Source organism: Morone saxatilis, unplaced genomic scaffold (genome assembly GCF_004916995.1).
Source record: "Morone saxatilis isolate NCDOM2014 unplaced genomic scaffold, NCSU_SB_2.0 Contig21, whole genome shotgun sequence".
Lineage (NCBI taxonomy): Eukaryota > Metazoa > Chordata > Actinopteri > Moronidae > Morone > Morone saxatilis.
In genome coordinates, this window is record NW_023339774.1 from 5,618,360 (window position 1) to 5,644,582 (window position 26,223).

The following is a 26,223-nucleotide window of genomic DNA, read 5'->3' on the forward strand; positions in this document are numbered from 1 at the left end:
GTGAAGGCCATGTTTTTAGTGTAAGGAGTATTGTGCTGTGACCTTAAGCTGAGAGGGATGGATAGTTGTTTTTGATGATCATTTCTCTTTATTTAAAGCTTTTGATGCACACACAGGGGTAAACATCAGACATTGCCCTGTAAGAAACAGGAGCCTGTGTAACAAAGAATGATATCTACATATTGTAGAGGAAGTGAAGCTCCCTAAGGAGTTAGTCTGGTGTCTCAGGATGAGGAGCAGTGTTGCTGTTGCCTTCCAGAAGAAAGAATGGAGAAGGACTGTCTAATCCTGAAATGGCTGAATGAATGCAAACTTCACTGTATGGACACACAGAGATGAACTGCTAAGCCAGTGGAGCTCTTGTAGACTTTTAATTATATCATATTTCTAGTTATGGTACCTATTGATTGGCAATCATTCTTGGCACCAACTTCTAAAATAGTAAAGCATAAACTAATATTATTATATGAAACATAAAGCCCACTGCATTTAAAGCAAAGGCACAGCTTTAAAAGATTTTAAATGTATTCTTTTACACTCTGTGTAGGCTGAATGAACTAATCCTTCTTCTTTGTTGTCCAAACAATGTGATGAGCAGCAAAAACAACCATATCTTTGTTCTGAAAAAGTTCAACATCCTCCTAAACAACTCTTTTCAGCTCAGTGTTTGTTCTGTGTGCATTTTGGAGCTGTTAAGTTAGTAAAGCATGAACCCACTGAGGTCAATTTATTTATAGTTCTTGGCAGTTCTTTATAGTTCTTCTTACTCATTCTCAGCTCTGTTCTCTCTAGAGAGGGAGGCCTCTCTGTAAAAACCTCACATACTGACCAGTCAGGCATAGTATCCACCTAGGATAATTACTCTAATTTTAAAAACCACACTGTGGTCCGTATTGAGAATCATGCCATCCCAAATGAAATCTCATAATCCACCAGACACTACTGGAATCAGTTGTGCTATTAGATACAAAATGTTTGAAGCAGCAGCATATTTTAGCCACCCAAACATGGGTTTGTCTTTAATACACGTTCTGGATTTGTGTCAAGGTCATAGCACGTCCTTGAGGATCCATTTCCTATATGGGGTAGGAATGTGGATAAGGGCCACCGTCCCATGCTGCTGTTTGAGTTACGTTATGTAATGAGCTTCCTCTGCTCCCCACGGACTTAATGTCATTATAGAAATACATTACCTGGATCCCCCTCCCCACCTCTCGCTCTCATTCGTTCAGCTTTGTGCATCTCCGAACAGGCCATTAGAAATGGATTATAGGACGTTTTCCTATGAGAACGCCACTCCTGACGACATCTTGCCATTTCTTTAGAACTGGACTAATATGTATCAGTGAAGGCATAATCACTCCCACGACTCATGTCAATGATCTGTAGACACTGGGTGCTAGTGAGTAATACCTGGTTGTCAGGGTGAGGTGCATGTATTGTTTCCGTGGTAAAAAATAGCACGAGCATCCAGCAGCCACTGTCAGTATCTCTTACACTGTCATCTAGTACACAATTATACTACTTACCGGACTATAAACTCTAAATTTAGCTCTCAGATTTGTATCAAAGATTTCAAAACTGTCTTGCCGGTTTACTGCACTACATCTCTACATAACCATTTGTTCTGGTGATAACAGAGAGGAAAGGTGACTATTTTGAGTATTGGGGGAAGGAAAGGTGTGATGCTGTGGTGTATTTGTCATCAGTGGGGTGATTACCTGCCACAGGGCTTCCTCAGGCTAGGGTGGTAATATGTCAGCAGACCTGGTGCCATGACATTAACAGGGCAGCCCCCGCTGTAGTTCTCCTTAGCCCAGTCCTGTAAAGCAGAACAGTTGAATGACATTAATACTGTGCTACTCCATGGCACAATACAACAGCAGGGCTTTGTTACTATGAAATGGCAATTAATGGCACACCCCAAATCTAAGCTAGCCTAATTTTATTTGATAGCACAACTCATGAAAACATTAGCTGAATTAGCTATTAGCAGTTTCTCCATGGACCAAAGTACATGTTCACCAACTTTAATTGCGGAAAAAAACGCGTTGTATGAATATATGATAATACTCATGGTTAGCGTGAAGTTATATAATTTCATAGTAATAGTAAACTTATATAATGTAATTTTTGTAGTGTAGAATTTGTATTACATGACTTGATTGTAAAATGTGCTTGCTAAATATTAAATAATGAATGTTGCCTGGCCGACATTTCCAACCTTTCTACTAAAAGGGAGATGCAGATTAGTGGAATTAAACCCTTAACCTTGTTGGACCACCACCATGTGGAAAGAAGTACAGTATACACAACAGAAATAAAAATTATGTTTGAAACTTGCAGGTTGGCAAATCAGAATGTTTCCCATTTAAATAAATAAAGTAATTAAGTATAAAGAAATAACAAGAAACACCAATTGGGTTAACATAATCAGGCCAAATCTCTCTCGACACTGTTCAATCAATTCACCAGCTTTTTTCTATTCGCGAAGTTTTGAGTTGTTGTTATTGTATTCTATAATTGTATGTTCCCACTGAGTCTCTACAAAGTGCTACCTAATATCTCCCTTTACGCCCTTGCCTTAAGTTTCCTCAGGGCAACTTTTCCTTTCCATCTTGTGAAGTGAAGTGAAGTGAGGAAAAGGCAGTCGAGGGACTAAAATCATGTCTGTTATGACTAATGCACTCTTTCACAGTCTACCAATGCTATGCTGTACATCATGTAATGTATTAAGGTAGCTATTCTATATATGAGTGGCACATGGTTTGGTCAGGGAGGATACAGTATCTACATCTTGTTTTATATTCTTTCAGTTGTTGTGCTATAGAAGCTCATGTGTGTCCATAAAGGGTTGCAGTCCCTTTAGAAGTACTTGGCCCTGACCTCCTTTGGTCCACCTCTGGGAATTTATTATAATGTATTCCATGTGTTTGTATGCTTTCACATGAAAACAGTTTAATAAATTAGCCTCTATTTTTGTTACTACCAGAAGCCACTTAGCCCCACTGTTGCAGCTGCCCATTAGGGACACAGTGAGAAAAGGACACAAAGTCACCTTTCTCTTTCTATGAGCCATTTCAAAACTCGCCAGAACACTTTGTGATCCCATGCAGGCTTCCCACCTTCCCATTTAGACATGTCATTGTTAATAGGAGTACTCTGTGGTGGTAATAATCAGATCTGTGACAGTTGTCTTTATTTCCATGGTGAATTTGTTGGGGTATGGATCATATTATAAACATATGTGATCCACATTAGCATATTTGATGGACATGGATTGACAATTTCATTGCTGGAATCTAAAACTAGAGGTAATAACGTTTTTCACGGGTCTTTGCTAGATGCATCTTGGGCTTAATATTTGTATTACTGGTTTGTGTTGTGTAATGTTAGTCTAGTAAGACTAGTAAGAAAACTATTATCTTAACTAGTAAGTGTTTTTTTTTGTATTTTGTTCTTTTTACACTACACTATAAATCTTTAAATAAATGTATTTGGCTCAGTTTTGCTGACAGAGATGCAGACTTTTGCTACACAAAGTAGCTTTCCTCTCTGGAATGCAGGGTAAAAAAACTGACTATGAATTTTGGCACTACAAAATTCTGCCTCAAACCAAAACATTATTGTTTTATTACATCAGACATCTGCCACTGAACTACTTACTTTCTCTTCGTAGTGGATGAAAGATGCAGCCTCAGGACCTAGGTATTTGACCAGACTGGAAAGCACAGCATTTCTTCTCTCCCCATCCTGCAAATAGAAGGGAATGCCTGTGCCAACACGGTACTTACATTACACTTGCTCATCACTCAGAACTATAACAGCAGGCTGCTAAAATATGAATGCATATTCTAAAAACCAATCCAAGCTGGACATAGGAAGCAGCAGTCAATTTGAATAACTCAAGCACAGTCAGCACATGCTCACGGTTAGTTCACACATGGTGAGTTATGTACAGTACAGCTGAGGCCTGAGGACCAAAAGGGCAGATCATCATATAGCATGCTGACAGATGTTGCAAAATTGTCTAAGATTCCTCATCTACATGTCACTTTACCTCTCAGCACACCCTTGTGCAATGATATGGAGCTGATACTCATAGTCTCATAATAAACTCCTTACAGAAGAACAAAGAGTGAATTGAAGCATGGTGCCAAATTGCTTTCAATGAGGAATTAATAAAAAAAAAACTCTCACTGTTAATTTGCTGCCGGACTGCTAATAGTGTCAGCTGAAAATCCTATGAAATTACACTGCGTGCATCATAGGACTCCTCTTCTGCAAACCAAAACAATCAATTAACTAAAAATCCAACCAAGTGTATCTAACCGAGTACACTGCATCAGGGCCAAATATGAGGATAATGCAAGAATTCTTAAGATGATATTTACAACTATCATAGCAATCATACTAAAATGGCATAAACAGTGTGTAATTGTAACCTTGATGTCCACTTGCCTCACATACAGCAACATTATTTTCCTCAGTTTAGCAGTGAGATAGCAAGTGGGGGTTAATTATTTAGCACCCTGTGCAGCATGACACAGCAGGGGGACAGCTCCTCTCGAGCTTTGTAGCAAGTCAGGCTAATGACCGAAATGCCAAAACAACACTAGAGACGAGGCTGGATTTATTTATTTTTTTCAGGTAAAGGGAAAGGACTGGGACTAAACGAAAATGTCAACACAGAAGCAACGCAAGAAAAAGGAAGAGCAGAGGATGTAGGCTGAGTGTGCAAGACATGTGTATGGGAGAGCCAGAGGATTGCATCTGTCAATAGCAATATTTAGTTACTGGCAGAATATATGAAATGTAACCTTAAATCAATTGTAAACATAGGAATACAGGGATAATAAGGCTCAATGAATCAAATATCAAATCTGTTGCAGAAAAGAATTCATCAACACTTGATATTGTGTTGATTCTCTAATATAATAACTAAGACAGTTATTGCTTATGGGATAACAATCCTTGTTTTGCCTTATCTGACGTGACCAGCTCAACAAACAGCCAGCCTCGAAGGTCCTAGCCCAGCACCCCGCTGGTTACCGTACAGTCAGTCTGTATATGTATATTAATGTATGTGTGGTTGCTTTTGTATGGCATATTATCGACGTTTTGTGATTTTTACTTACTTGGTGCTGTTAATTTATTGGACTTTCATTCTCGCCAATATTATGACTTTGATTCTCGCAATACTTAATGACCTTCGAGTATTCTCGTACAATTCCCCAAACGAAAACTTTTAAAAAATAATTATTTTTTCTCTTAGTCTGGCCCTAATACTCAAATTGCTAAATTATAAAGCTTGACACAAATTTAAAAAACTGAGCTACAGTTATTACTTTCTGGGTGTATTTGTGTATAGTGGAAAATGTAAATAAATAATTGTATATATTTTTTTTATTTTATCTTTATTCTATTCTATTCTAAATTAAAATTGGTATATTTATTGTGTGTAGCATGAGGGTGCTAAAACTTACATTTTATTGTGCAACTATGTGTTGTAAAATGACAAATGAATAACCTTGATTCTTTGTTTTTAAGGCAAGTAATGAACACTTCAGAAAACAAAAAGTACTTTCGTGGCCAGTTCAAATAGGACCATTAAATCGAAAAACAATGGCACTGAGTTAAAGAACCCTTTAGCCCATTATGTCCTATATTTACCAAGGTAACAGTTATTAAAGGCAGGCAGGAGCACCCCACTGTTTCAGAGCTCAGGTGGTGCACAATCTCACATGGAATTTTCATAATGCTGCCCCTTAGCATTTCATTTAAAAGAATAAGATCCTTTTGACAGTGCTCACTGTGTTGCATTTGTCTCCACGCAAAATATTAACCAGGCTTAATCTTAAAGCCTTATGTGATGCATAAAACTGTAGTTTAGTTTATGATAGATAGGTCACTAAGGCAGTTTTCGGAGGCGGGATTTAAATACAATTTAAATTTATTATACAACTTATGTAATAGGTTATTAGACTAGAATATAATAGAATGTTTCATACCTTGAAAACCACAGATTACATTCACCTTCAACTGAAATATAATTACAACACCTCACCCTGACAATGCAACAAATATGCATCATTTACACATTTACCATTTCTAGGCATTGTGAATTTAAATGTTCACATCAAATCACATTGAAAACTGATGGCACAAGGTAAAGCTGTGTTACAAGCAAAGCTGACATGTTTAAATTATAGATAAATATTAATTGTTGTATCTATCATTGATGACTCATTACCTCCTTGGAGCTCCATCGATAAGCCTGCTGGCCAGCAATGAAGCCGACCAGGGCAGCATTACCACTGGGGCTAGTGGCATCAAAGGTTACGCAGAATGGACAGTCACTAGATGATCCTGCGACTATTTCCCCAGAGAAGCCCTTCTCCTTCCAAAAAGCCTGTAAAGAAACAGAGACAGTTTGTAGTTTCATTGTATATCAATAATGAACAGCCATTTAACACCAAACCCAACTAGCAATACTCACCTGAATTGCATTTGCAAGCTAAATAGTCATTTATGACAACAAAACATCTATTACTCAAGGGCCTATATTGGTTCTGTGAAGTGGGTATAGCTGTCTATGCTGTGTGTTATAAGTATCCCCTTGTCCTAAACCTGCCCACTGCAATAATGTGTAAAGTCAACCGAGGTTAACGGTAATTTGCTTTCTTGAATTGCCTTATTCTGCCAGTGTCCTTCAGCAAGCCAATGGATGTTCTTCAGCTCATAGTTGCTGCTCTGTATGGACAAATAGAATTTCTCAAAAGAGAGCAAGGTAATTTGGGATTAAATTCAACACATGGGCAACATTGTTACAGCATAGAATACAAAAGAATCATATTTACTGAGACATCATATTCAAGTTCATGAACAATTTTCCCATAAAGGGCAGAAAAACACTGGCAGCACTTAACGTTTGGCAAAACACTTTCCTGGTGTTGACGCATGTCAGTGCACCAGAAAAGCAATAATAATACAAATGATTTTATGTATTTATTTTTACTTCACAGATTGGTAACCCAGCTTCTGTACCTTGACTTCTACTTGCATACAGGACACCTTTAGGTATCAGCTTTTTCTACCTAACCAAGTTCTCAACCACAAACACTGAAGGAGACCCGCAAGGCATGTACTTGACGAGTGTATGCTGGTTATGAAACCGCAACGTGAAATGAAATGGTGTGCAGACGATTTTCTCCTATTATTGCCATTGGGTGCATATAACAATCAAAGGCAATAGTAAGTTTGAAAAAAGCATAACAACCATCACTTTATGTAAATAGTAAATTGACTTACACTACATCTCACACTCACCAATTCACACACATTCATACACTGATAGCAGAGGCTGCCATGCAAGGTGCCATCTGCTTATTAGAAAAATACTAATCCCACTCACACAGCATCAGGAGCAATTTGGGGTTCAGTATCTTGCCCTAGAACACTTTGACTACAGTGGTATTGAATTGGGGATTGAACGGCCAACTTTCTGATCAGTTGATGATCCACTCTACCTCCTGAGCCACAACCGCCTTAAACTATCACCCCATATGTAAGTTAACAAAACATACAGTGTATAACTACGTCATACTAAACTACCCAATGCATATGCTATAATCAAAAAGTAAACTTGTATGGGAGTGCTATAAAAGGGGCCAAAATAATGTGGCAGATTATATAATTTCAATATTTATTTTGTGGTACTTCCTAAAGATAGCAAGAGAGAAACAAATGGAAATTAAATCTCTCATAAAATAATAAGTATTTGGCTCTTTTCAACACGCTTTGTGTAGCCTGTTGGCAACTTTGTAGCCTCATGTAATAATAAGTGACTCTGACATACCTGCAATCAAGGCTTTTGGGCAGTACAAACTGTTTTGAATGTGTATCAAATGACACTTCCCTATGACATTTCTTATTGATGCATATCTTCACTTTGTGACTCACTTAGATCTTACAACATGAAGGAAATTACATGAGCAATCTTTGTATCACTTCCCCTACCTATTGAGTATGTGCTTATGCGTTTACATTTGCATAGTCATACATATGTATGCCTACATCAGGATGCATATGTATTTCAATGTGTTTTCATTTATCCATGCATGCAGATTTACACTGCTATAACACTGGGATCAGGCTAGTTGTGAGTCTGAAACTCTAATTGTTGTATATTTATTTATGCATGTTACTTTGGTTTCTTGTTTTGCACTTTGTTTTTTTCCCTCACAAATAAATACTGAGTCAATTTAGATAAATATCATTGACACAATTAATTTAATATTCCAGCATTATCTTGTCTACTGATTAGTTTGAATACATTTTTCTGAGACAACGAAAGAACAACTTTGAGTACCCAAATAGAGTAAAAAATCTAAACTTATTTACATTACCCTGTGCTTGAACTCTTCTGAGTATTGCTTTAAGCATAATGAAGGCACAACAGTCTTGCATTATAATATTACATGACAAAAAAAATTGTTTGAAGTCTCTAAATCACATGAGACTAAAAACCCTAGCTATGGCGACGCACCATCCTTCCGGTTATTTCAATTTCTTCAGGGCCAGGTATTCATCTGCTTTCTACACAGGATATTCCAGCTGTCCTTCCAAAGAGCACTGTCAGGGAGGCTAATTTGAGTGATCAACAGGTGTGAAGTATGATGGCATACCTTCATCCAATTCTAGCCATCAGGAGAGACTCTGAGAAGAAAAGGCAGCTCCTGGCAACACACAGCGAGTACACAGTGGGATGTGCAGCATGCTGGACAAGGCTGTAGCTCTGCAAACACACACCATCAGTGAGGATCCTGCCCTAGTCAAAGCTACCTTATCTACCTCCCTGGTCAAAATTGCGGCATTATTGGCATACATGGATCTTTTTACTTCAAGGCAGGACACCTGCTGTCATCTGTTGCCTGACCTGTCATCCCACATCAATCCACAGTTTGGATTGGATGGGTTTGCCTATAGCATGCACAAACAGGCTCTTTCAGGCTGTAGAATTTGCTAGTGCTCAGTCAACATCCAGACTTCACATTATGCTCCATGTGATGCTGAGATGATTCAGCTGCTGTAGGTGTTGCCCTGGCAAATTACCCAACACTACCCAGTGTGTTGTCACAGGTAAGTGAAGAGACAGATGTGATGCCCAGCCTGAGGCTGCCTCTAAGGACTTGGAGCCTGAGAGAGACAAGCTGGTGCTTTTAGGATTGTTCTGCACTGTGGAGAACATAATCCATGGTAGGAGCGCAGACTCAACTATTTATGCTGAAAATGGAAAATCCTTGGGCTTGCACAAGTGATGTGACAAGAGCGTTCCAGTGAACTACTCAGTCGGCTTAGTGTTTTACATCTGCTACTTGAGAAATGTCTGCAACCATCTGCTATCGGTGAGTTATTTCCTCCGGTCATGGGTTTTAGCAAGAGGTTGGTTTTGAACCACTCACCTCTGAAACTTTTTCAACAGGGAGCAAGATGGCTGTGTCCACAACTAAACTCACTCTTCTTCTTCTCTTCTTAGTGGAGATTGCTGTTGGTTCTTGATGTCCTTTTAAAGGAGCTGTTTGTATACACTCTGCACTTCCCTCTTCAGCTGTTTTCAATCAAAACAGCAGTGCTGCTTGCCTTAACTCCAGCTAAAAGGATGAGTGAATTGCATGCCATTGCCACTTGTCTGAACTATAGTGGGGTCTGAGTGATGATACACTCAGAGCTTTGTTGCACACAGTTACCTAAGAGAAAAATAAGTACTGTTACTCTCAAGGGTTGTCTGAACATTTACATATCATTTTATTTCATTGTTTTATCCCTACAGTGTTCTAAAAGAAGACAAGAGTTTTGGAGATGTTTAGAATTAGAATTGATACAAGAACACTGGACATTGTCTTGTTAAAGGACATCTCACATCATCTTGTGTACATTTTGTATTTTATTTATTTCACCATTATTTAACCAGATAAGTCAATTGAGAACTAATTATTATTTACAATGATTTCTGTACCAGAGTGGTGACTAGATTTGGTTTGTTTTATCATTGACACTAGATCACCAGCAGCATTATTAATCAAAGGAGGGCAGTTAAATGGAGTCAGTCTGCCAACGTGCAGACTGTGACTTGTCTGGCAAAACTAACCCACCTGTCTTGTGCTTTAGTGAGTGCTTAGCCTTTGATGCTGCTTAGTATCAAAGCTTCTGCAAGTAAACAAGGTTCACAAAATCCCATAATGTCTCTCAGAACACAACTTTAGGAAATATCGATTTTGTTTGTTTTGATATATTTCACTAAAGTTTATCTTAAGCTAAGAGACTTGAATGAAAGACAGATATTTATTTTAAATAAAGCCACTTGATCACTGAAATCAGCCCAATAATTCAACACCCAATGCAATTGTGTAAAAACATTATTGCCCCTTAGGCTCACTAAATAGCAATAAGTACAACCAGATGTTTCTTGTAGAAACTCTCTCAGCACACCATGGAGGTATTTGATGCACTGCTTCATTCACTTATGGGTTTTCAAGCATGAACAGCTTTTCTCAGATCCTGAAAAGTACATCTCAAAGGACTGTGGCCTAGGTGAGAGGCCTGCAGACAGCACTGGCCTGTGCTATATGCTGCACCAATCAATGGTTCTGACCCAGTGCAGGGGGCCCCCTCCTCAATGAATAGATCACGTAAAGGCAATCATAACCTCTATTGGTGACAACGTGAGTGGTAAAATCTCGTACCGCATCTCCCAAAGAGAGGACAGAGAGAGAGAGGAGCGTGCACATGTCTGAATAAAGTGTACTGACACGTGCACAGGAGAGCTATAACAGATGGCAGAGACAGAAAGAGAGGTTGACCCTCTCAACAGAATTTTATTTCACCGGCAGAGTAATCATGAAGATAAAATGGTCAGGCCATTTAAAGGCAGCAGTATTACAGAATTTTCTCTGACATAATGCAGCATTGAAAGCAGGTGTTTTTTATCTTTGTATTCATGCATACAGTCAGCAGGTCAGTTGGCACTGCGATTAACTAACAGCAGTTGCCATGCATGTATGTTTAATAAATATCTGAAAAGCCCCCCTGAATCAATGGATCAAAAGCTGCCAAATTGAAAAATATATTTTTCAAGTAGATTTTCATTTAAATAAATGTCTGTTATAAATCACTAACTGATTGAATGAGGTAACAGTGATTGAGCCATGATAAAGTACTGCAATATTTATATATTTGCTGGATTAGGAACTGGGTGTTCATGGCGACATTTCCGGAAAAAAATGCTAAGTTACCAATACAACCAAACATTTCCTACTGCTGCAGCTTCACAATAAAGAAACTTCATCCTCATGGCGACTGTATGCTGCTCCTTGGTTCCAAGGTTGACTTTACACTGTAAAGACTTTAGCTTCTACCTCAACATCCCATCTATCCAGAAGATCTCCTGGGACATGCCTCTAGCTCTCGTGTATACATCCATCATTAGGAATTCTGTGCAAAAGTGACGTGACTTTAATTATCAAGTAGTCACAGGAAATACAATGTGTTTTTCAGTGAGCTTGACGTTCATTAAAAATGCGTCTGCAAAACAGTGGTAAATTTCTGTATTTCTTTTACAGTAGATCAGTTATATTGGAACAAGTAAGAGCAGCCACAGTGAGCTGTTAGATGAAGAGCTGCAGGCGACAGACTGCACACTTCCAACTTCTCAGCGAGGTAACCAACTCCTTTCACTGTGCCCTGCTGACTGCAGACTCACGCCATGTGCAGCATAAAATCAGATCATGATTGCTCACAGAATGATGGAAAAACACCAAATATTGCCTGACTGCTTTATTAAAATGACAGTGGTTTGTTTTGCCAGCCCCCAGAATGTTACTTTCTGTTACAACCAGTAACTACAGGTGTTGCCAAATCAAGCAGGACTTGATTGGAAGCTTAAATTCTGCAAATAAAATTAATACCATGTATAATTTATATAATTAATTAATTATATTAATAATATAATTAAGAATGATCTCTTTTTCTTTCAGGATTATTTTGAATTGTGTAACTGCTGTTTTCTGCTAAAATGTCAAGGATTATGACAACTTCATAGACTGCAGAAATGTTCTTGCCACATTGTGGTCGTTATGTTGTCCATCATAAAATAATACTTTTATATAGTTATAAATAGTTTAACTATATATGTAGTTTATAATTTTTCATATTTTTCAATCATATTTCTCGGCTCTAGGTATCTTGCCTAGAGTGCCCTGTACTTTATCAGGGCCTGCCTGATCAGTGATCAATAATGTTTCAAATTGCGTTTGACAATTGCCAAAATGCCATCACAGTTATGGTACAGTTACAACGGCCAAGGTTTGTAAGGCTATTAGGTCTGGTTGTTAATCAGTGTATTCGAACAGATAGCCCTAATTATCTTTAACTTGTTGAGTGGAGAGGCAATTGGGCTGTTTTTTCTCACCTAAAGATTGCATGTATAATGGTTTTGCACAACAAACAAATAAGAGAGCCTTAGACAATATTGTTTTGTGGCACTTTAAGTAATTAGGGTGCTTTGTGACATGCAGACTAGTGCAGTACAATACTACTTGTACATGCATTGTCAAAGTAAAAGCATGCAACAGCAGTGTTGAGATTCCTGTTGAGGCATGCATAGTTGCAAGGCTGAACATAAATCTTTGAGTTAAAAATAGGCTATGAGAGGTGACTTCAGGCCACAATAGTCGGTTTTCACTGCAGGAAATGCCTATATGTAAATGAAAACATTAGAAATGGCTAAATTCCGTTTGAAAGTGTTACAGTTTCAGGGTCCTTGGATCATACTTGCTGGCTTACTGGGATACTTCATGGATTTGAGCCATCGCTAACAAAAAATGGCTGTATAGCTGCCATTATGATCAGTGCCAAACAGAATTCGCTTTGGCAATTTGTGTGTCTTGTATATCAAATTAAAAATAATGATATCTTTCTATATATATTAATGCTATTTATCTAACTTGATAATTTGATGGGTAATCTTCTGAACTGGTGAGGTCTGCACAGCAGATTCTCTAGAGGCCCACAGTGTGGTTGACACTCCACCAGTCTTGAGAAATTATGGATTTTGACTGGCACGCCAGAGGTTACGAGTGTGCACTTGTAAAGTCTATAAACTTGAGGTAGTCCACATGTTGGGATTCAGAACAAAGTTAATTTTAAAATGTGGAAACTCATTAAGCATTCTCACTTTAATGTTGTATATGTTCGCAGACTTTCCGATTTGCTGTTTCCAAGGGATGTTCTTAGTCAGTAACTAATTTTTCCAATCCACATAAATGCAGCATATGTTTGTTTTTGTTTTTTTTGTTTTGGAAATGTTTGAGGGAACTATATAAAAAAATACAAATTTGACAAAATGGAGGAGGGTAAATATAGTGCACTATATAAAAGTAACTTGTCTGTTTCACCAGTGCACAATTACATATTATAGTCTGTACCTGTATTGCTCTGTAGTTAAGCTTTGGCTCAGTCTTAATTTCATTATGCCTTATCACTGCACTGGTCTGTAGTATATTTGTGCTTCTAACCCTTGGTTGCTGTTATCAATTAATTCTGCTTTATGTGTATACTCTGCACTGATTTCCACTATTGCTTTCCATATGTCAGGGACTCATCCACACTGCTAACCTTCATGTTTTTCACCATGTCCCAGTCATGTGAGCCCCAATTACTGTTTCACACTTTTCAGAAACAAATCCTATTCATAAATATAGTTGGAAAACGTATGCTCTCTAATTGTGTATCACTGATATTATCATGTGTTAATCAGAATCCAAATGCATCTTGGCAAGACACCAAGACACAGATCTAATAAGTGTTTGCATGAGCACTAATAATTTTGAGTTCATTACAGTAGACAAATTCAATCTACTAACAAGGTGCACAAGCATTTTCTTAATTAATTGTGTGGTTGTAAAGTGTAAAATGGAAAACATTAAACAAATGCAAGCACACTTTTTGTAGAAAGTATTAAGATCTATATAGCTTGTGCCAAATGAGCCGACTGCTGTCTGCTACAGGTTTCTATTTTATAAAATAGGTAAACAAATTCATTTCAAAATTATTTCTCTTTCAACCCTTCTGCTGATGCCACTGCTGGCAACATTCTTGCATTCTGCATGCAAGAAAACACTGTAGACTGGAAATAGGATTGCAAATGTACTCTGGGTCATGAATTGCTAAAAACTACAACTTGTTTTGGCATTTTGATACAGTCCTGTTTGTGGATTATTCAAATTCAGGGGCCCATTTCACCAAATCTATGCCAAACAAGCAGCACTTTGCAACGTGAGAGCATTTCTTCTCCTGCTTCTTTAAACAGATTTAATCAAAACAAACTGCATTGTTGCAGCCCATGCAAGAGCTCTGTAGGACTCACAAATGTATCTGCAGTTTGCACGCAACAATCAATTGTGAAATGTGACACCATTTGCGATCTGCGTGTAAGCAGTGCTCACAAATTGCTTTTGTAAAATGTGCCTCTGTATTGCTGTATTAAGTTTGGAAATCAACCAAATTCAGTTTTTATGTACCAGAAATTAAAATAGCTTCACATGACAACCCCTTGCAAGCATTACCATGATTAATGATCCTCCATAGCCAACCTACTCTGTGAACTAAATCAGCTTTTTTTTACATAGTTGTGTCATCTACAACATTATTTAGCGATAAGCCCTTGAGAGAAGAAAAAATACAGTGCTGTGAATAAACGTTTTTTGCATTTGTAAATGTCAATTTAGATTCTGTTACTCACCGTCTTGTAGGTAATTATGAACTTCATCATGTGGCCCACAGGCATGTTCTGGGTAAGGAATTCTCTCTGGCTGGGCAGGGCTGGCTGGTAGTGGATCTTTGCTGTTGGGAAAACAACAGTACAGTATGAATCCCAAAAGCTGTATCTTCCTTTTGGTTCCATCTAATCCACCTTCTCTTTTCTTACCTGGTGTAGTTTATACATCACATGTACATATACATACATGCTTTATTTAGGTGACAGAGTGAAAGAGGGAAATAAAAATAAGTGAAGATGGATAGCACACTTGAGCTAATCCTTCTATTGACAAGACGGTTTTACCCTGAATCATGGCCTCGAAAAAAAAACCATGACCTAATACTACTCTGGCTGTTGCTGTGCTGTGGAGTACTAATCACAGCCCTTACATCTGTAAAAGCTTCATCTCACTGATGTGAGGAGCGGTCAAGTAACTTCATCAGTGCCGTTAGAGGTAGTGTGTGTCACGCATGCAGAGAAGCCAGACTGCTCCTGTGCTCGCTTGCTCTGGCAAGTGAAGCGACATCTGGCCAAAAGCCAGGCTTTTAACGAATGAACCAGTAGAAGACGTGAAACATCATTTAGAAACTGTCAAGAGCCTGTCAGCAACCCCAAAATAATGCCCTTAATGCTAAACAAAATTGATGAGCCCGAAGCAGTAAAATTGAAAAACAGTGACATGATAAGTGGCTCCGAACTAATTTGACATGGTCACTTAGATGTTCAAATGACAGCACTGTACATATGACATAAGACCTGTCATGTGGTGTCATATCCATAATGCTACTTGTTTTGACACCAAAACTGTCCAAGTTGATAGCAGGAAATGTCGTCTACCTCATTGTCCATCAGGAAGATGTTAAATTGTTGATGGCTAAATGAGACGCATTCTGGCATCTTATTCTTTTGAACACTAAAGTGTTCTGCAGTGACAACACTGTCAACCACTCTCACATTCACAATCTGCTGTGACACTTGTCGTGGAACTTCATCACAACTCAGCATCACAGTTAAATCGAAATGACGTAAATAAATTCAATGGGATGACAGTTTAAATAACTAAACAACATAAGATTAAGCACACAAATTGGCTTCCTTGTGCTCAAAAGGTGGCTAGCTGATGAATAGAGACAGAGTGCTGCTTGTAAACAGACATCAGCCATTTGCAGCAGTGACAAAATAAGACTATTGTCATGCATTCTTTCTGGCATCCAGCAATTTCCAGGCTTTTGAAGGCGCCTCAGTTTTGGCACCTTCTGAAAATGGGGCCTAAATTACAAACCTCATCCACTAAAGGGCTTTGCATTTCCACAGGATAAATACTTCTCTGTCAATATAACAAGAGGCACTTGAAAAATGACAACTTCACAATAGTCCAGTGTTTGCTGTTGGGTTGGCATACCTTCAAACTGTGCCTGATGCTGGCAATTAGAGAAAAATAGCAAAATCCTTCAAAAATCTAACGTATTATTATGTTATTTACTGCAGTTGATGCGGTCAGTGGGAGTGTAGCATATAGGCAGTGTCGGTAGACCGGTTGATCCACCACTTCCATACTGAAATATATCAACAACTATTGGATGGATGCCATGACATTTTTCACAGAATACCTTGCCCTTTCTTCTAGTGCCACCATGAGGTTGACATTTGTTAAAATGTCGCAACAAACTGTTGGATGAATTTACACCTGGTACACACATTCATGTCCCCCTCAGGAGGAATTGTAAAGACTGGGTGTTCCCCTGACTTTTCAATGTGTTAGATACTTTCATACCAAAGGTATTTTACCAAATACATGTAAAACTAATGACATTCCCATCATCCTCAGCTGTGCTTTGTCTTTTGTGCTAATTAGCAAATGTTAGCATGCTAACATGCTAAATTAAGATGGTTAACATTATACTTGCTTATCAGTGTTTTCATTGTGAGTGTGTTATCATGCCAACGTTAACATTTAGCTTAAAGCACCACTGAAGCTAAGTACAGCAGCTCAGAGCATAGCATGATAATTTACTAGTCTTGTTAAACCACAATAGCAGAATGTAGACCTAATGATAATAGTGCTGTAATTAATAATTCGAAAATTAACATGTAATACACTTAGAATGTTTGGAGTTATCGATGTTAATACAATAATCACCAAGACATTTACTGCAACAGGTTATAAAGCTCTATTAATTTGATCAGGATTTTCTGAATTCACACCAGTACCTTCTGCGCTTCAAAGCGTAACCTAAACAGTTTCCAAAGACTGTGACTTCTTGTATATTTATATATGTTCAAAATCTAAACAACTGAGTTCCCCAATAGCATAATTTTGCACACAGTATTAGAACGTGCTGTCACTGCCAAATTTATTGATAGGTCTTTTGATGCTGCAACAACTAAATCGAATTTAATATTTTCTTATGATACATCTGTCACATTAGTTTGCTGAGGCCAGTATGCGTGGTCAGCAGAACAAAACACAACATGCCTATATTTCCATCTTCAGTCATTTCTGTTTACATGGACCATTCTACCACACACAGCTGCACACATTTTGACCCAGTAAAAAGCTTGTCATTAATTGACGAATTGTTATTAAAAACATTGCCAGTTTTATTTAGAATTATATCAACAGTTTCTATGATGCCAATCAGTATCATGAACCATTCGAGTCAAAGAGTCACAGCTTTATAGTTTAACCAGAGAGGATAAAAGTAAAAAAAAAGGGTTTATCCAGTAGACCAGATGCTCTCTGTAAAAGATGCTGACACAATCCTCATATGCGCGATTCTCTGAAGTGCTCTTATTTGACAGTTCATAAGACAGCTTTTTGCGTCTGTCTGTCTTCTTTGAAAAACAGCTGCAAGTTCAAGAGCGTCTCATGGCTCTGGAGCAATTGGCGCAACTGCTGGTTCCTGACCCTTAACACTGTGACTTTTGAGGACAATGCTTCCCCCAGAGTGGTTTCCTTTCAGTCTTTTCATCATCTGTCTTTCTGCATCTCACTTTCTCCTTTTAAAATGTTGTGGCATTTGATCCTCTCTCACATCATTTTTGTGAATGCAGTACTGGACAGCATTGACCTTGCTTGAAGTTTCTTCCCTCACTGACCTCAGTCACATCTGTGGTTGCCTTCAGCAAGGGGCTGCGGAATTTCCATTATTTTCTCACTCTGAACTTTTATTATAGCGCACAGGCACTTTCAGTGTCTTTGACTGTCAGAAGGATGAGGAAAGTGAAACATGAAAAGCCACTCAAATCAAGACATAACATCAAAGGGATGATGATTCAGAGATGCTGTTTCCGAATGGCAATTTATAAAGAGTGGTGCAAAGAAACTTTCAAAAAGTATGATAGCTTGAGCTAGCTAGAGATGAGGTTTAGTTCATGGCTGTGTCTGTGTATGCTGTGAAACTGAATCATCTCTTTCATCCTGAGAAGCTAATAGAGCAGTGCTGAGCATATGATGTAACAACCTGTTGTTGACCAGAAGAAATAATGTACAACCTTGCTAGGTGTATGGACAATGTTGATTTTAAAAGAGAAAAAAGCTTTTTCCACGGCTCTGCGAGCCAGCATTTTGGTCAGGCAAGTGATATAAAAACCTCTTATAGCATAACTCTGGGCAGGTATCCAAAGAATCTGACAGAAGGTCAGTTCAAAAGAATGAGGGACTAATGACAGATGGATATCAAAGAAAAAAAAATAATAATAGCCCTCACTGTCATAAATCTGTGAGGCCATCGGATATAGGCAGCACAAATCACCAACCACTTAACCTAAATGTTAGAGCTGCAGTCTTGTATCTACACACTCGTGACATCACAGATCTTTTATTGAATTACGTGCGTAGCCCCTTGACACTTATTGAAATTGAAGGCTTGGTAGTAGCAACAGACACCCTCCCCCATCTCTCCATACACAATAGCTCCAAGATTACTTTATAATTTGTGCTGTTGGTCTCGATAGAAATAGACTGAAAGAGGATGACCCTTTTGGCTAAAACTGCCCTCATTAGTTTAAGAAATAAAATATATTGGATGGCTTTTAATCTCCTATGAATAAATAGCTAAGCAGACATAGCTAGTGGACCACAAACAGAAGATGTATTTCATTTTGCTCATTTAAAGACCCAGAGAATGATTTTTCTCAATCAGATTCTCAGTAAAAGTGATGGTGTCCCTAGATGAACATGCTATTAACTGCCAACGGTACTGGTTATTTCACATGAGATTTTTGCATCTTCTGTATTTTCTCTATCTGTGTGTTCTCTTCTTGCTAGTTTGGAGCAGACAGGTCTGTGTTTTAAAAAGGTGATGTGAGGTATTTTTGTACACTGATCAGAATGTAGAAATACAAGTCTACAATCTGACAGTTGTTGGGTTGTTTGCTTATGCAAAACTTTCTAACTTTTAGAATGAAGTGTAGACCAGTGTGAGTTACTGTACAAGTCCATCAAAATGAGAACACAATGCACAACTCTGTTCCAAAATCTCATGATTTATTTTAGGGCTGTCCCCAAATCAGAATTTCCAGAACCAAAAAGTTGAAGACTCAAAGTCTGCACTTCAAATATATATATCATAACTTCAGTATATTCATTTGTCATGTGCCTGCTTGCTCCATGCTTTTACCTATCTGTACATATTTTTCATTTTTATGAATCCTTGACCTTATTACTCATGTCCTTTCTTTAATATACCTTACCAACAGATATAAGACATATAATATTGACTCCCCGGTCCACTTACTGTCAGTTCAGTACATCTATCCCATATATAGCCCATATTTTCTTCTATATCATCCTATATAAGTCTCATCCTTTACCTGTAAGACCCCACATGTCTTTGTTCATCATCTATGATGTGAAAACACACAGTCAGAGAAAGTGTGGGCCTTGGTCATAGTGATGCATTTATTGTGAAACGGGGGTAGTCAAAGTATGAATGCTACAACTCTGTAATAAAAACATACAGGGAACTATTAACTATATAAAGCAGAAACTAGGATTCGGGCCATCCCTGTGGACAAAAGCGGTAGTGTTTCCACTACCTCGTTTTGTTGATTTCACAAGGAATCTGACTGAATCCAATACAGTGGCAGGCATTAAGAATAACCATATAGCAACAGCTTCTTATTTGTTTATGTGGGTCATAAAGAGGCATCAGTGTTAAATTTGAAAGGTTTCATATCTTGTTTAAAGCTCCTTCAAGTAGGTTTAACCACTTAGAGGCACAACTCATCTTCTAGCATGTAGGGCAGCTTATTTAGGACTGCATCCTGTTTTCTCCTCTGGAAGGACTAAAAGTGATACTACAGTGTGTGGAAGTTGTGGAAGTTGAGCAGCCCTACTTTTTTCCCCAAACATTTACCATGCTGATAAAGGCATGATAGCCAAAAATGCTTGGGGAAGACAGCATGGTATGTTGTAGACGAGTTGTGTTTAATTTGATGGACTTGTTTGCTAATGCTGCCGAAGACACCACTGTCAGTCAAATCTAATCAAACCACACCACACACAGTTCTGGGGAAGAAGATTAATTGTGTTTTTGAGTGTGAACTGTTATTCATTTATGAGAGGGACTTATTTTCAAACTTTCTTTTTTATTGTTCCTACTTTAGACACAAATAATAGCGTACTCTCTTAAAGGTCCAGTGTGTAAAATTTAAAGGGGATTTATTGGCATAAATGCAATATGATACACATAAGTGTGTCTATAGTGTGTAGTTACCTGAAAATAAGAATATTTTTTCATGTTTCTACAGTCACCTTGAACAGACAAACTAAACACTAGAGCTTTTTGTGTTTTCGCAGGCACCATAGTTTCTTCTACGCTCTTGGAAGAGGAGGGTATGGCGAGAGGTATTCAAATGGTTCCAATTTGCAGCTTCATCTCCAGATGAAATCATACACACTGACTGGACCTTTAATAAGTAGAATTTTTATACATAAATATTGTAGATACAGTGAAAGAGATACACAGTTGCAGCTTATCATGCTATACGCGGGCAACCAATGCAGTACAGAAATACCAGAAATATGTAAGAGATCGTTTAGAAACAGTATCACTATTAAAAATGATGTCCACCAGAAATCACATGGAGTATACTGTATATCTTTGTCACATTACTTTGATAACCAAACCTTAAGTATCATTGACCAAAAGGTTTGCTAATGTTATGTGTTAATGTTAAAAAAGAATATTTGATACATTGCTGTCAATTTAAAAAAAAATCCTCAAATATTAATGTCAGTATTGGCTTCAGAATTCCTTTATTATGAAGAAAATATGACATAGAAACAGAAATGACGTGAGCTTTAGAAAAGATTGACCATATTATGTCCTATTTCCACTGGTGAACAAAGTTTTGCAGATGTACTATATTTGCCTGCTCATCAATACCTGCTATACTGCTCATCGGGAGACACACACAGACATTACGTTTAACTGTAAGATAAAAGTCACATTGCATTAGTTATCTTTACAATCACATCAGCTCCCACTTTGTGTTTAATCCCTAAATTAGGCTTCATTAGTTTCACTCACACCACCACAGATACTGGCCTAGAATCCTGGCTCATAGTGTCAGTTGACAAATCACTGCTAATGCTGTGCTTACCTGCTTTCTAGTGTAAACAAGGCTCTGGACTAAACCGTGAGTGGCAGCCGTAATCGTTTCCTCGTCACTGCCCAAGCCTGCTGCCATTACTGCAGCTCCTCCTCCATGGGAAGGAGACATTAGATATAGTGTTGGTAAGGCTGCCTGTCAAGCTCAGGTACGGATAGAATTCCCTTTTAGTCAGGTGCAGCAACTTCAGAAAGTGACGTCAAGCTCTTTATCTTCACCCACTCAACAATAAATATCCATGCACATGCCCACGCAGACACATATGTGCACACACAACCAGGCAGCTATGCTCTGCCAGGGACTTCCTACTTGATAAAGAGAGACAGAAAAACATGTTGAAACAAAATGTTAATTTAGTAACTGCAGAGCTGTCTTTGTAGCTATCGCTGAATGTTAGACAGCACGCCTAATTGCATTATACTCCAACTGCATGCTGTGAAAGCTTAATTGGGATTTTCTTTTTTAGCTGTGCAGTCTCACAATGAATGAATATACATTGAAACCTATTTACTGACTGAATCCTCATATTTCAACTACATTTTCTAAGAAGTCAACACATGGCCAAATTCTCATTTCCGAGCTCATCCTTTTCATGCATAGCAGTCTCATATGCAGTCAAAACCAAACGGTTCATAAATCATTGAGGTGAGTGAGAGAAGTGGTAACAAAAAAAGGGGGGGGGGGGGGGACGGAACAATTTATTGGATAGGAAAAAGAGATGTGGAATCAAGGATCGAAATGGGGTTTTATGATTTAAAAGATTTTCTTTCATGTTGAGGGGCCAAGAGAAAGAGGGAAAACATGATATTAATTGGTTTTTATTCTGGGAAGACAGAGCTCATATGCCCAGACCCATTTGGTTTCATGTTGGAGTTTGTGTATTAAGTGTCATGTAATTATTGTATGTTGTTTTTGATGAGTGGTAGTACTTAGTGTTCTTTTTTTTTAATGACAGCCAAAGCACGCTCTGTGGAACCCTAGTAAACGTATAAAAGTTATTGTGTGTAGGAATTGTTCATTTAAATCATCCCGACCATTATAATATTTATTTAGGTCTACGCCATTGATTCTTTTTATTGTGATGATGGGATATGTCTAGTAAGATGACTTTTTTATTGATAAATTCTTAGTGTTATTTGCGTTATTGGTCAGAAACAGGACATGTAAAAAAGAAGAGCCAACATGAGAGGCTAATGGAATCCTGTGAAGCAATCCTCTTACACGTTGCTGCGCTGCTGTCTCAAAAGATGGCCTTGTGAATTATCTACTCGTCCTAGAGCTGCGTGGTAATCGGAGGGGATCCGGAAGGTTTTTTGCATTCCGCATGCTGCAGTGGACCCTTGATGCAGAGTGGCGGGGTAGTGGTAAAGTTTCCTTCCTCTATTCCATTTCTCACCTCCCCACCTTTCACTGAGTCTGGAATATGCAGCTTGCGTCCTGGGTTGTTGGTTTTTTTGTTTTTTTTTTGGTTGGTCTTCGTTTAGCCCGTGTCACTTTCCACGTAAATATTTAAAAACAACAACTGTTGGGTGGTCTGTTTACTGTCAGTATGTACTTTTTTAGAGCACCAGCTTGGAGCCTGTATTGCACTGGATCGGTCATTCCCTTTGGATTAATTTTTTTTTTGGTTTTGTTTCATTTGTTCCCATTGTTTCAAACGGATCATTCCTTTATTGGGAGTAGGTGATTCCTGATTCTTTGTTTTGTTCAATCGTGACCCCTTAAATAACCTGTATCTTTGGCAAATCCTTTTGAATGGGTTCTGCCGGTGTCCAAGGGGGGATTGGGGGGCGTCCTGCGGCTAACGTGGGGCGGTTTCGGGGCTGAGGTGGGATTTTTGTGGACATAGGGCCGAGCGACGGGGTAAATAAACACAAAAAAAAAAAAGAGATGGCTAGTCGCTGCGGTGACAACAAAAAACAAAATTGGGGTCCACAATGTGGCTGGCATGAATTCAACAGAAAGCCTACTACGGGGATTGCAGTCTTAAAAAAAAAAAAAAAAATAAAAGTTTGTGGGGTTTAAAAAAATGTGATGTGCTGTGTTTTTTTTGGCATCTCAAATACCTTGTCCCTCTATTTATAGTTGTAAGCCTTTGTGGGCCTGTGGTGTTCCATTCTTTAGCTTTATCTTGAGTATTTAGGAGAGATGCTTGTGAGATGAATCAGATATGTGTTGTTTTGACCTCAGTCGTTGTTAGTTAGCAAATCATGGTCATCACGACCGTCCGGAGAGTAAGAGTACCCAAGGCTTCAGTGTTCAGGTTTCGGGGTGCGATGAGGCAACCCGGGGGCCGTGGTTCCAGAAACGGAGGGGGAATAAAATAAGGCTTATTTAGAGCTCGTCGTCCCCTGGCCGCAGCATTCCCCCGGCCTTCTCTTTTAGCTGGGGTGGGCTATTGGCGCGACAGTCAACAGCAGGGGGGGGGGTGGGGGATGCTATTGGGCAGCTCGGATGTGTTTTGCCTTGAGCACCTTAGCTTACCTGTTCTTGGGATATGGCTGGGCAATTAACTCAGGCAAAAATTAAATCAGCGTACAACTCCTGGAGTGTATTTCATCCTACTATTAGAGCTGGTGGGGTGTTTTTTAAAGACCCCTTTTTGTGTAACAAGTTTTGTTGGGTTTCTGTGACGTTGCCAGCAAAGTTAAGTCAGGGCATTTACTTTATGTTTGAGGAGTTTTTTTTGGGTTGCAGTGACCGGGAGGAGGATAATATATCATAATTATAAGGATGTGGATTGGCTGCTAAATCTACGAGAACAATAAGTCGACTTGTTAAAACAATGGGCGATGGCCCACACGTTAGAAGTTGTGCATTGCTAATTATTTTTCGTGCGTGGTTAGAGGGGATGAAGAGATTTTTTCGGTTCGTTTTCAATGCCATTGTGTCTCGTGTTGTTTTTTTTCTATGGTGGTGGTGCAATTTTGATATATACTTCATGGCGTTCATGTTCTAGCCGGTTCAAACACTTGTGTTAGCGGTAAGCAGGGGTGCCCCATTAGGTTCTTGTTCTTCCCCTGGCTTTTTGGGTCGTTTTCGGGTAGTTCGTTGGTGGTTATTTCCTGATTCAGATGATGGTGTGATTGATTTTTGTGATAAGGTGTTTTGCTTGATTTTTTGACAGTGTGTTTGTCACTTTCAACTTCCCACCCGTGGGCCGGGATCCGATCTGGTTGGATTGGTTGATCTTCTTTTTGATTTGGCGTAAAACCCAAAATGTTGCAAGCATGTTAGCCCCCCCCAGTGGGGTAAAAGTTTTTTGGCGCTTGTGAACTTTTTGCTTGTGTGGCCGTTTTGCTCGTGGAGGTGTGGTCAATAATCCCATATCCCCCAGTTGCAAAAATTTCGCTTCAGTCGAGGGCTGCGCGCCCAACGCTTAGGTGGTTTCTTCCTGAGTACAGGGAATTGCTTTAGTCTGCGATCTAGCCCCGAAGTGGTGATGCTTGGTCTCTTAAGCAATTCCTCGGTTCTGTTCTGTTGGTTCGCCTGGTTGTTAGGTCGGGCTATTAATATAATTCTCTCTTTGTGGAGGTAAATATTCTTAATTGATTGTTTTGGTTATTCTTGGTTTGGTGTTTGGCTATTTTTGGTTGCACTGATGTTGGTTGTGCCTAACTATTGCTGAGGTTTTTATTACAGGATCATAGTTTTTTTGCTTGAGAGAGGTGTAGTGTGACTTAGTTTTTGCCTTCTGGTCTTGCATCAGTGAGAATAAATTTTTCATTTAGCGATGTCCTTCCATTACAAGAGGCGGGAGACTCACTAGTACTCTTGGCCAAATTGTTTGGGTCTGGGCAGGTGACATAATCAATCTCGGGTGGCTGGTTGGTACGCTTTCTGCACAAGTTATGTTAAGTTGGTTTGTTTGTCTGCGTGACGGTGGCCTTGTATCTTTTTTGTTGGTGGTTTAGGTGTATTTCGGGATGGGGGTGTGTTCTTCCACCGGGGGCTTCGGGGTGCCTGGCGTTACCACCCAAGCATCCTGTGTGAAACATAATAAAACAAGAATACAGCTTTATTTAAATATAGTCAATGTGTACATGTATCCTTTGTGTTAGGGCCGGGGGTATTGGGTACCTTGTTTTTTTCTTCTCTTTTCTTCGGGGTTGCGGTGGAGTGGGCTGGACTGGGTAGGAAATGGTGTTTGCTATTTGGCATTGGTTGGTGTTTCAAGATGTTGCATTTGCTGACTGCTAATTTTCTTGCTTTACATTGTGAAGCAATGTTCTTCTGAACATGATGGGATTCTGTTTACTGGTACTATTTTCCCACTACATTTTAGTGTTTATATCTTTTTATCTTTAACTTGAAGTTCTTCACGTTGAGCTGGGTTTGTTTCTTTGTCTAGCTCTACTTGAGGTTTGGCCCCTTTTAGTATATTAGTTTTGTGGTTTTGCCTGTTTGTTTTTCGTTGCTGATTATTTTCGGAGGAGGGAGTTAGCTTGCTGTTGTGATCGAGTGCGGGATTAGTGATCTTTTTTGATTCTCTGTTTGGGTTTGTTTTGGTGTTTGTTTTCCCATTATTTCAGTATTGCTTTATGCCGACTTTCTTGTTTTCATTGGTCTAGGTAATTTGAACTTGTTTGGTTATCCTTTTTGTTCTTAGAGTGCGCCAAATGTTTCTTTGGCTGTGAATATCTATTGTAGTGGTGTCAAGGGTGTTGAGACAATAAATGTTAGGTACTTCTGAGTTTGTAGTTGGTGTATTTGGTTTTGCCGTCTGTGATATTTTTACCTTTCTTTGTTGTAGCATAGATTTTTTTTTTTTAATGTTTGTTTGTGTT

At 38.8% G+C, this 26,223-nt stretch overlaps 1 protein-coding gene across 1 annotated transcript in view; it reads right to left on the minus strand.

Annotated features, from left to right (window-relative positions):
- The window catches only part of si:ch211-127i16.2 (probable flavin-containing monoamine oxidase A), a 40,098-nt gene that overhangs the window by 4,965 nt on the left and 8,910 nt on the right, over positions 1-26,223 (minus strand). Inside the window, exons 8-11 of the mRNA XM_035667873.1 lie at positions 14,801-14,901; positions 6,254-6,412; positions 3,667-3,753; positions 1,722-1,822 (exon numbers count right to left, since the gene is read on the minus strand). Coding sequence (XP_035523766.1) covers positions 1,722-1,822; positions 3,667-3,753; positions 6,254-6,412; positions 14,801-14,901 — 448 coding nt within the window. The remainder of the gene's footprint in view (positions 1-1,721; positions 1,823-3,666; positions 3,754-6,253; positions 6,413-14,800; positions 14,902-26,223) is intronic.